At 27.3% G+C, this 12,516-nt stretch overlaps 2 protein-coding genes across 2 annotated transcripts; both read left to right on the top strand.

Moving 5' to 3' along the window:
* The first annotated feature begins 4,976 nt into the window (after window positions 1-4,976).
* LOC125869426 (transcription factor MYB3-like) lies at window positions 4,977-6,764 on the top strand. Its single transcript, XM_049550013.1, has 3 exons — window positions 4,977-5,236; window positions 5,575-5,704; window positions 6,282-6,764. Exons 1-3 carry the CDS (start codon window positions 5,104-5,106, stop codon window positions 6,553-6,555), a joined length of 537 nt encoding a protein of 178 aa, XP_049405970.1. The 5' UTR covers window positions 4,977-5,103; the 3' UTR covers window positions 6,556-6,764.
* A 4,470-nt stretch (window positions 6,765-11,234) lies between these two features.
* LOC125869430 (myb-related protein Hv1-like) lies at window positions 11,235-12,248 on the top strand. Its single transcript, XM_049550015.1, has 3 exons — window positions 11,235-11,478; window positions 11,695-11,782; window positions 12,002-12,248. Exons 1-3 carry the CDS (start codon window positions 11,415-11,417, stop codon window positions 12,216-12,218), a joined length of 369 nt encoding a protein of 122 aa, XP_049405972.1. The 5' UTR covers window positions 11,235-11,414; the 3' UTR covers window positions 12,219-12,248.
* The last annotated feature ends 268 nt before the right edge of the window (window positions 12,249-12,516 follow it).

The following is a 12,516-nucleotide window of genomic DNA, read 5'->3' as shown; positions in this document are numbered from 1 at the left end:
AGATGGAGGGTTTATTCATAATTTTGAGAATTTCGTCGCACTCGTGTTAGGTCCTCCAAAATTTACTATTTTTAGAGGACCAGAAATGTATGTGTCGATATAAACTACATAATTAGACATATTTTACTATCATATATACTATTATTACCTATACTTTCAACAATTTCATATCATATATTGAGGAAGATACACTTAGATACATGTAGTTTTGCTACTGGATACACTAAAATAGGGAGGGAGGTCAATGAGATTTGTTATTTATTTCAGATACATGTGAATCATACTAGATACATGTATTTGTATGTATCTAGTGTGATTTCACATGTATTTTGGGATACCAGATACATAAGAGAGCGGCGAGCAAGATGGGAGGGAGGCGATCGATATTTGTTATGTATCCCAAATATATGCAAATCCACTTAGATATCGTGTATCTAGAAAACATTACACTTAATTTTGACCTCATATAACCTGAAATACATAAATCTGGTAAGATTTGTAGTATTGCAAACTGGAGTAATTCAAATGATAAACTCCTAAACTGGTGAAATTTATGTAAGTTTCCCAATATTAAAGAATCCGTGCAAAGTAGTAAAAAACTATTACTATATTTTTTTGTATAATAGTTTCCATTTGAATAGCCTTGAAATGACATTGTACAACGTTGCTACCAATTACTATGGTTATAACTTGTAACAATAAAAACGCATCAATCCTTATTAGTTGGATCAGTTATATTAATCCTCATCAATTTAAATTTATATCACGTTTTAATGATACATATATTATGAAAATTTATGATGAATTAACTACTTAACATTGGTTGTTAGTCTATTGTAATTCTTTTTTTTTTTAAATACAAATTTTAGATTGACAATATAATAAAAGCTCATGAAAGACAAAATGTGTGACTATATATATATAGAGAGAGAGAGATAGATATATATTCTCCAACATTCATCATGAAAAATTTGCATTTATAAATCATTAAAGGAGGTTAAAATTTGCATATTTTTTCTTGTTTTATTTTGCTTTTTTGGAGATGAAACTGTATTTAGCAAAATGTCCAGTAGTACTTTCTGTACGAGTTAGGTCTAGTAAATTTAAGATAACAACATATAGAGAACCAAACAGAGAAGGACTAGCGATAAATACTAGAGGCAGATTCAAAATTTTAAATTTATGCATGAATTTAAATGAACTATAATTCTTTTCTTTATCATGTTCGGGAGACAGGATTTTTTTAATCAAAACTACAACGTTTAAGTTAAAACTATTGTATTCTGCAAAACCCATAACTTCTATTATGGCTCCACACTTGTAGATAACGAGTCATTTGTGACCTTATCATAATTATAATTATAAGTAGAAAGTAGAGTATTAACATATTTTTATAAGTTTTATTTCATGAATGGTCACTCAAATTTTAACTTTATTCTACTAAAATTGCCCCACCTGGCATAATGTTATTGGCTCTTCAAGATTCTTCCCACGTGACAACATCTAGGGATGGCTCAACAGATCTCGAGGCCTAAGGCAAAATCATATTAAGAGGCACTTAAATTTATTTTATTAAATTTATACACTAAAAAAAAAATCTATTTTCTACACAATAGATTAATCATTTAAGACAAAAAATATCAAATTTCACACAAAAAAAAAAGAAAGGACGAAGAGTACAGAAAACAAAAGTGATGGATTATCGATGTTAAGCTTCAAAACTCAAATTGAAATTTTAATTTGGCTACCATCACAAATAAGAAAAAGAAAAGAATATACATAACTTAATAGTTGAAGTTTTGAGCATGGATAGAAACAAAAATTACAAATTTCTGATCAATTTAAATGACATAATTCTTTTAAATGATATAATTCATTCCATTATAAGTAGCACTCATTGGTGAATATCTAAAACAAATTATAAAATTTTCATATAATATATTAAATTAAAAAGAAAAGGAAACTTGTGCATGAATATTTTTATGTTCGCGTAGTTTAAGAAAAGATTGAATTTTTTTAATTATGTTACCGATATATATATATATATTATATATATATATTAGTTCCTATGTAAAAAAGATAAAATTTAAAATTGAAAGTTAAAACAAATATATCAAATACTCTCAAACAAATAATAATAAAAAATATACAATAACAATTTTATTTATATAAATTATATTAATATATAATAAAATTAATAATAATAATTTAAACAAATTTGGGGCCTTCAAATTTTTGAGGCCCAAGGCAATGGCCTCACTGGCCAAGCCTTAGAGCCGCCCCTAACAACATCCTTCATTATGTTTACAATAATTTCAAGAATACTTATTTTTATTTAACATTTAATAATATATTAACTTTTTTATACTTAAAAATATGAAATATAATTGATATGTTATATACATTGATTTAAAATCACAATATTTTACATCTCTTTTTCTGTATTATTAAATTTTATATTCAACAAAAAAGATTCGTAAATATATTAGCAAAATTTGATAGGTACGGAGAATTCATAAGGGCCACTTCACGTGAAGGGGCATTAAACATATTTTGTTTGGTTCAACATTAAAACAAAATATAACGACTATACACATATATTTTGGATGCATTAATATTTGGAAAAATTACGTGACACACAATAAGTCAATGTCCTATATTCATTCAAATGGTGATAGTTTTAAATATATACCATATAAGAATAATTTAAAATTATATAGTAGATACATATAGATATATTTATTATTCATGTCGGTAAAGTTAGACAAAAATATTATATAATATAAATATACTTATATTAAGTACTTGAATACAATATATTTCACGATTTTTATATATGCAAATACAATATATTTTGCTATAGAAATATTGTATATGTGCAAATATAGCGTGAATATAAAGTATTTCGCTATATTTTAAAATCAAAATGCTACTACTGTTCGTAAATAAACAATAATTACAACTATTTACATAAAAAGGTTTTTTTTTGTATTATTAACCCTCATTTATTTTAGTCTATCTATGCCAAACGCTATTTTAGTTATATATATATATATGATTCATTTTAGCAAGGGGGGTCAATAAATAATAATATAGAGATTTTTATTTTAAAAATAAAATATCCAAATTATAAGAAATTATATTCTCTTTTTGTTTTTTTCTAGTACTTGTCCCACATATGAAATATCATTGGCTTATAAGAAATCTGCACCATTTATTTGTTGGTGGGACAGGTGTCGCAAATTCAACAGCCCATAGGAGGAAATTGAGGGATCCCTCAAAATGTATCGAATGATGCGATATATTTAAAATTTATATGATATATAGTGAGATATTTTTAATAATGTTATACATATATTAAATTTAAAAGATCATAATTGTTATTTTTTTAAAAAATAAATAAATAATTGAAAGTGGAGGAAGGGAAAAAGAGAGGAAATTACAAGGTGAGAATCGAATTCACAGTAATAAAGTGAAGATTCAGAGTTTAGATAGCCAATCGATTGAGCAAATAAAATTTGTAATATTCAAGTGAAATCTAAGACAAATAAAATAAAATGAAATATCGGAGTTTTCGAACTATGAGGGGCCACTTCACGTGAAGGGGCTTTTTAACGTTTGTTGCACATTAAAAACAAGCATGGCACTATGCTAGGTGATAGTTACCTTCTTACGTCCTTTCACATTCTGTTATTGATTGATCTTATTAATAAATTTAGCACTATAAAGTTGATAAAAATAATCTTATAAGTAATTAGTACTTAGTCTTAATTATAACCTAAAATATCACGTTCATAGTAATTAGTACCACAAATCAACTAACAATGTGGCACTTAAAATTAAGTGGAATACAATGATTCCACTAAGGTCTTTTTAGATGATTTGAGACCTAATGATTTGTAATTGCAAGTGTATATTTACTATATTTGTTTCACATTTTGTTTTTCGAGAGTTAAATAAATTAAGACAACAATTATATCCACCTAAAGGCTAAAAGTTTACTTGAATGATGAACCAAGATAAAGTTAAAGATAATATGACATAGAAAATGATAGTAATATATATGGTGAAGTTAGAATATTCGCTAAGAGAATTTAAAATAATAAGAAATAGATATACTATACAGAGCATTAAGGGTACGGTATCCACTATCCAATACCATGTATATAAATATATATAAAAAATAGTTTTAATTTTATATATAATATTTTTTTTTAATAAAGAAGGTTCGAAATTGACCCTTTATGCCCTTAGCTTTACCCTTGTTAACACATACATTATATACATTAAAATTCTTGTTGAATAATGTTGGTGATCACACATGCAAAAACCTACCACATTCAAGAGTGTGGTGTAATGATCGATGAGTGTTGGGAAGATCATGTGGTCGCACATCCACATCCAAACAAAGGTAAACGAAAAATATATAAAGTGTTTTTTTTTTCTGTCTGTCTAAACTTTGATGAGCTGCATTATTAAGGGAGATATATAATAAATATTCGATAAAATAACTGAAGTGCGTACAAATTAATTGGTTAAGTCACGTTGTATTCATGCTAGTGGGAAATAACAAATACATGTAATTGTTGGTGGATTGCACCACTTATATTTATGCTAGTGAAAGATAATATATTTGATACAATAATCAAAGTGCGTGCAAACTGATTTTGCGAGCCATCATCATTAAAAACAAATAAAGTTAACCAAACCCTAACAAGCCATAGACACTAACAAATCTATTACTATATGTCATTCATTTCTATAAATAGCTAGACCACAATACTTGTCATTTTATAAAATGGGACAGAGGGACTAGGGAGTACTAGTATTTTCCAAATTTGGAATTGGGAAAGTTGGGAATTATCACACCTTGCATGCATGCATAGACCAAACCACCAGTCCAACTTTCCAAGTTCCAAAGTCTAACACTTTTATTTGTTATAAAAGCACACTCTATCCACTTCCAAAATACAACCACTTTATCTATTTTTCTTTCTCCACATTCAAATCTTTCTAGTATATATCTACTTCACATAGACTGATCCATCCAAAAAATAAAATAAAATATTAAACTATAGAATATAATATCAAATATATAGAATTATGAGAAAGCCTTGTTGTGATAACAAAGAAGAAATGCATAAAGGAGCTTGGTCTAAACAAGAAGATCAAAAACTCATTGATTATATCACTAAACATGGTGAAGGTTGCTGGAGAGATTTACCTAAAGCTGCTGGTAAATAATATATAAGTCCACCATTAATTTATTTAGATGTCGAGGTAAGATAAGTCCCTGAAAAGTCTAGGGTTGCACCCAACTCCATCTCGATTGACATCTTGCTCTCGAGGGAGTGGGGTCCTAGATTGAACTACTCATTATTGTGTTGTCCTTTGGTGAGGATCAAATCATTGTTAAAAAAAATCTGTTCTGTGAGTTCAATTGAACCTATTGGTTTCTATTTGAACTATGCATACATATGCAAAAGAAATTGAGATGTATGTACATTAAGCTCACACTCGTTATGAATTTATCTATATACTGACTTTAAATTCTGAATTTATCTTTGATTATAGGTTTGCTTCGTTGTGGAAAAAGTTGTAGGCTAAGATGGATGAATTATCTTAATCCAAATCTAAAAAGAGGAAATTTTTCTGAAGATGAAGATGATCTAATCATCAAGCTTCATGCTCTCCTTGGCAATAGGTAACTTTTCCACTATTTATCCCTTAAAAGGAAATTCTAGATTTGTTTTCTTTGAAAAATATAAACTATTAACATAAATCGGAATTAGGTATGAGATTCATTTCTAATTAGGTTATAGCTAATACTTTTTTGATAATTTATGATCAATTCATTGTTAAATAGAATTAATGACGAATTTATACTGTTTAATACATGACATAAGTTGTCTATCGCTAATTTATGTTTTTTGACTAGTGGACTGATTTTTATTATTTAGACAAGTACTTTTTGAACGATTGACAATAACAATAATAAGTTTCACTAAAGATGCTTGCTCATTACTATTGCGATATCAATTTATATGATATTGTTCGATTCACTCATCAAGGAGATTATGAAGAAAAAAAAAAGTCTTTGGAATTTGTGATATCTTAAACAAGTCATGTGTGATAATACCATTTTTATGCCTATAAAATGTGAAGTTTCAATTAAACCTTTTTAAAAGATAATGAAAGAGTGTCACGTAAAATGAAATTTAGGGAGTTTCAGGTAGCTAGTATTTGTGTATTTTTTAAAAAAATTGACATTTATTTTTTAGGTGGTCACTAATAGCAGGAAGATTGCCGGGAAGAACCGATAATGAAGTGAAGAATTATTGGAATTCTCATTTGAGAAGAAAACTTATAAAAATGGGAATTGATCCAAAAAATTATAGGCTATCTCATTATCTTCACATAAAAAGACTTGAATTTCTCCAAGAAAATAACACAAGATCAGAAAATGATGGAGTAATATTTGATGCTGCAAGTTCTTGTGCTAATAAAGATCAACAAATTACAAGTTCATTGCTTGATCTCAATTCACTTCCATAGACAAGATCGAAGACGTTCTCGATCATCTCCTTTAAGAGTTAATTAATAATATGTACTATGGTTGATTTGGACATCATCGTTATGAACTCTACGTATTTTTTAAGAAACTTTTTAGAGAAAAGTACAATGTATGGTTGTTATTGGTCTAGTATTCATGTTTTGTTATTGTAACATTTACTTATCAATTTTAAGCACTAGCATTTCTCTTTCTATTTCGTTCCATCAAAGGTTTAGCTTTTGTGGCGATTAAAGCCTCTACAAAAATATATTAAAATTGTCAGGAAAACTACCCAACAAAAACGTAAAATATTTGAAAAAAGTGAACAATTATTTTATTTATAATCCAATTATTTAATTACAATTACAATACTTTTCACTTTTCAAATATACAAATAATTTCTTTTCCATTTTTTTTCAACCCTCCCAGGGGTTCCCATATTATTCTTCCTTGGGGAATCGAACTCACAACCTTAAGGTTGAAAGTGAGGGGTGCTTACCATTTGATCAACTCTCTTATCTCTCATTTTTATTTTATTTTATTTTTAACGTCATTCACTTTTTTTGAATTTAACTTTTATAGAAATAATATATTATATGATTATTTATACACATACACAAATACATGAAATTTACTACCCACAATTCATTCAAATATAGATTATATTTGATGTCTGCCAATATTTGGCAAGAGTTTGCAAAACAATTTTTTTTTCAATATAAACCCCATTTTGTATTCATCCATATCTAAATGGCTGAAAGTCAATCTTTCTTTTTATTTTACGTTCAATAAATCAAAGATGTACAAGTGTGTTTGGTATGAGGAAAAATGTTTATCTATTTTTTCATTTTTGTGGGTTCGGTGTCAATATTTATAGAAAGCAAGTTGAAAATTTAACTATAGCATTTATAAATAAATTACATCATTCACTCTTAAATTAGTTTTAAGCTAAATGAGGTCTTGGGTTCAAGACTACTTAACTACACTTTTTTAGTATGAGTAATTTATTTAGTATATATGAGTAACATATTGATTGAGGATAGAACCCGCGAAACCTAACAACAAAATCTGACAGAGAACCAACACGTCATTAAACAATTGCGGTCAAATAGTGTCATTTTATTACACATAAACCTTATACATAGTATTAATATATAGCAAAAAATTTTGACGAAGGGGTGTCGCTTGACACCTCTTCGCCTAACGTGGGTCCGCCCATGCGTGTATATGTATATGTAAGTTTCACTTCTATCTTATTTTCTATTATCTATATAGGTAAATGAGTTTTAATTGTCATTAATAAAATATTATTATCTAATATTTACTTATCCTATAAATAGATAATTTTTAAAATTATAATAAAGTCTACTACTATTTTATTAATTAAATTTTGTATTACATGGTTGAAACATTTAGTACAAATAATGGACCAAACATATTAGTAATAAAACTTTGAACTTACGTCCTAAATCTTTATATAAACAACAGAATTATTAGAGACTACTAAGTTGCCACAAAACCTCTTTAGTGGTGATGAAATTACCGTCAAAAAACCTTTTATAGCGACAATTTTTTTTGTCGCAGCCAATTAATTTCCAGACATATTTTAGTAGGATCGCCGCTAAAACTATACATTTTGTGCCAACATTTATTTATCGCCACTGATTTATCTCATTTTGTGGCGATAAGATAAGTTGCTGCGAAAAGTTGTCAAAAAACTCTAATTTCTGGTAGTAGATATATTGATCCGCACTTGGAGAGCTATAATTTATGATTTTAAGAGGCCATTGCTTGAAATGAAAATAAATTGTTCCCAAGTACACCTTGAATTTTCATATGGTAATTAAGTTAATTACATTATGCTGGTTATAAATTTTTAAACATTTTTGAGAAAATAGGTTTTTCGTGAAGTTTGAGTTGAAGTTTTGACATGAGTTTGATCATAATTTATTGGCATATTTCACCTTTTTTTAAAAAGAAATAAAGAAGAAAGACATTAAACATGATTATACCTATAAGATCTTAAAACTATTAAAAATACCTACAATTGACATAAAGTTGTCTTTTTTTTATAATAAACTAGCTAATACATTATTCAAAAATTATAATACAATATTTTAATAAAAATTACTAATAACACAATTACCCGCTATTACAATTCATCAAATTATAATTAGTTACGAAGATGTAATGATGAAAAAAACTAGTAAATTATAATATTAATTATAGTCAGTAGTTATTCTGTAATATAATATGACACTGATCTCTTCATGTCGAGCATAGATTTTCAAATAAAATGACCGAAAAGACGAAACAAACATTTTTTACTCCCGTGGGATAGGTGGATAAAATTATAGTTGGAGCCATAATTAATGACTTTTTCTATAAAATATAAAAGTGATAAATTTTATGTCCAATAAACTTTGCCAAAATTTTAAAAGGTGGATAAGTTATCTTAGTATATGTGGCCAAATGGTACTTTGTTTCTTGGTGAGAGCAACTTGTCTATATATGTTATATATATATACTACACAACATGCATGCAGATCCAAAATAAAATATCAGTCTACATTAATTTTGCACAGTTATTTTGTGGATATTTTGAGATAACCTAGCCAACCTAAATTTATATATCATGATATGTCACATCAAGCAATTACTTGGAATAATAATAATAATAATAATAATAATAATAATAATAATAATAATAATAATATTATTCCAAAAATATTTATATATAATCTAAACAAACATTATAGAAATGAAAACAGACGCAAGGGTGTATAAAAATAGCATCAATATGATATATAGCGGGCAATAAATTGTAAAACAATGAAAACGTAATGTCCACCCTCTTGGAATTTATTTAGAGGTTATGTTTCATATAATTTTGTACGTTCGTCTTATTTTTTGATTAATTAACGTACGAGGTAAGAATCATGTCTAACCCTAACAAAATGGGTAATCAAATGATTAAAAAAAAGAAGAAAAAAAAAACTTCGTTGGGCAATATGAAAGCAATATATAATTTTATTAAATACAATTAGTTTTCTAGTGATTCATGATTTTCAATCACCTTTTAATTTCATTATAATAATTAACTCCTTTATGAAAAAAAGTTTCTCTTTTCATTTTCCCCTTTTTCGAATTAATGTTTGTTTCATTATTATGTATCTCATGTACAGCATTTTTCTTTAATAAGGAGGTTACGTACGTGGCCCACGTAACGTGGGAATATTAATTAAATAGGACAAAAATTACATAGATATATGCAAACATAACCCAACAAATAGTGAACAAAATTTTGTTTCTCAATTTCATCATCCCAAATATACGTGTGCATTATACTTTTCTTTGGGAAAGAAGGAAATAAATAAGCATATGATTCAATTGGAGTTCGATAAATCTGAATTCGCATATTACAAGGTCCAATTTTAGAGATTTAAGATCTTTTTCCATTCTCTAAACTTGAATCTGAAACTTCTGATTAAGAATAGAGAAATCAAAGGTTCTCTATCCATGTCGGTATGAGTACATACACACTAGCTTCAAAATGGTAGTATGTTTTACCAAATTGACATATATGGGTAAAACTTTTACCCATACCAAACCAAATAATTAGTTTAAATTTAACATATCTAACTTGATTTGATGCAAAAATCGAATATATATACATTATATATAAAAGAAATGAGAAAATACTCCACCATACATTCTATAAATAAGGCCACTTACCCCCACAATGACATGTCTTTCTCGTCTATTCCAAATTTACACTCTTTGTCCCATTTTACTTTATTGGGCTAGACCAGAAAAATCTCTTCATGGTAAGAATATGTTATTATCTTCTTTGTATCACATATATATCTATGATATGATTTTTTTTAAAAAATTATATGTATTTTAATATTGTATCTGTATTTTTTTTTTATAATCTTTCAATTATTAATGTGAGATTATATATTAGTAAGCCTTTACAATCTCTCTTTAGAATTAAGTTTTATGTGATCCATGGATCAATTTTTGAGATTCATTGTTGTCATTCACATAATTAAGGATTCTTGTGCATATGCATATTCAAGCAACCTTTAGTATCAAAATTGTAGTAAATTGAGCATTGTATTATCATTGTGCTATTTTCATACTCGTTTGGTTAAGTCATTAATTATGATATTGATTGTTGGGGTTAACTAGTCTAGTGATACTCTTAATATAGTGTTATATTATTCACTTTGATCTAAGAGTTAGGTTAGACCGCTTGGTTTTTTTTCATCTATCGAAGGCAGTCAGAGTGTTAGCTATTCTTCCCCATTAGACTTGTCAATTCTTTACTCTTTTTCCTTCTCTCTTCCGATTCTCTCCCCCTCTACTTTATTTGACAGGAACGGAGAATACCACTCTATCAATAACAAGAAAAAAGTAGCAATTTTGTTTTAAATGGTTTGAGCTTGAAAGCAACTTGTTCTTTGTCGATAGATGAGAACAGACTGCTATTAACCAAATTCATACCAATTTTTTTTAACAGGCAGCATCACAACATTAGGAATAGTCCTACACCTTATATGTATAGCTTGCTAATCTTCTCAACGTACTATCAATATGAGTTTTGTTAGTACACACAACTTTTCTATATATATTTGACACATTTTTGTTTTGAGTTTATGAAAACTCAAGTGAATCTCTCACAACCACTTATTTAAAAGGATAATTTCAACTCTTTACCTATATCTCACGCATATAATAATACCTTTTAAAATTTCTTTAATTCCGTACACAATCAATCAAACACCTCATATAAAATGAGACACAGAGGGACTATTTCTTTAAAGTATCTACAAGAAAAATAGTCACTAAAGAAAAAATGAGCAAGTCTTGCTATGATCCTAACAAGGATAAAATACAAGAAGCTTGGTCTAAAGATGATAGTAAGTACATTTATATTTTGTTTTAAATTGTAATTGTATAGCACCAATAATGTTAATACATCTAAGACTTTTTAATTAACTAATTATATTTTTTTCTTGTTTTATTATTTATCATACAGAAGATGAGATTATCCATCATAGTTATAATTTCAACATTATAATTTTATTTTGAACCAAATAACCGCACAATTTAATATATTTATTTTGTGTTTATAGGTATGGCTAATTGTTGCTCTAAAAGGATAATTTTTTCTAAGGAAGAAGATGATCTTATCATCAGGTTTCATGCTCTCCTTGGTGACAGGTTTATATAGCCAACTCGGACTTATATAATATAATTGATTAATAAATTTACTTAATTTTTTCATGTACCATATTGATTTATTGATCGGTCATGTCCAAGTTTACAAGTTTTGAATTTAATATAAGTTCATATTTTTTGAAAATTAGTTAGACTCTATTTCCATCTATTGTATAAAAATAATAATAATAACAATAATTTCTTAATTTTTTCACATTTCAGGTGGTCACTTATAGCAGAAAGATTACCTGAGCATAGTACTATTGAAGTGAAGAATTATTGGAACTCCCATTTAAAACTAAAACTTACAAAAATGGGAATCGATCCAATGAATTATCGTATACAAGAGTATGTTCATAAGAAAAATCTCGAATTTTTTTCATCAAGAAATAAAGGATTCGATGTAGAAATTTCTGATGCTGAAAGTTCTTCTGCATAATAATATATCATTTATTTTAATTTTAGTTTATGATGTTGAAAGTTCTTTTACACAATAATATGTACCATCTTATTATCGTTTTATTTATTTATTTTGACATTCACATCATCTTTCGCCATCTAATTAATTAAGATCATGATAAAACAAATTAACTTAGTGTAAAATATCGAGTGTGTGTAAGGAATAATTTTAATAAAATAAAAAATATCGCACAGTAAGTAGTGTAATAATCTAATAGGAGAAAGTACTTCTCATCAGTTTGCTTAACAACTCAACTGTGTGTGTGGTGGGGGTGGGG

The sequence above is a fragment of the Solanum stenotomum genome, chromosome 6 (genome assembly GCF_019186545.1).
Source record: "Solanum stenotomum isolate F172 chromosome 6, ASM1918654v1, whole genome shotgun sequence".
Classification (NCBI taxonomy): Eukaryota; Viridiplantae; Streptophyta; class Magnoliopsida; order Solanales; family Solanaceae; genus Solanum; species Solanum stenotomum.
Note: the sequence above shows the minus strand (reverse complement) of the source record. Positions and strands in the feature narration are given on the sequence as shown.

What these genes read in the sequence shown, in the direction of transcription:
- LOC125869426 (XM_049550013.1), top strand. Translation starts at nt 5,104, where the DNA reads ATGAGAAAGCCTTGTTGTGATAACAAAGAAGAAATGCATAAAGGAGCT. An exon ending in AGATTTACCTAAAGCTGCTG is followed by an intron (nt 5,237 to 5,574) that starts GTAAATAATATA and finishes CTTTGATTATAG; the next exon opens with GTTTGCTTCGTTGTGGAAAA. An exon ending in CATGCTCTCCTTGGCAATAG is followed by an intron (nt 5,705 to 6,281) that starts GTAACTTTTCCA and finishes TTTATTTTTTAG; the next exon opens with GTGGTCACTAATAGCAGGAA.
- LOC125869430 (XM_049550015.1), top strand. Translation starts at nt 11,415, where the DNA reads ATGAGCAAGTCTTGCTATGATCCTAACAAGGATAAAATACAAGAAGCT. An exon ending in AGCTTGGTCTAAAGATGATA is followed by an intron (nt 11,479 to 11,694) that starts GTAAGTACATTT and finishes TTGTGTTTATAG; the next exon opens with GTATGGCTAATTGTTGCTCT. An exon ending in CATGCTCTCCTTGGTGACAG is followed by an intron (nt 11,783 to 12,001) that starts GTTTATATAGCC and finishes TTCACATTTCAG; the next exon opens with GTGGTCACTTATAGCAGAAA.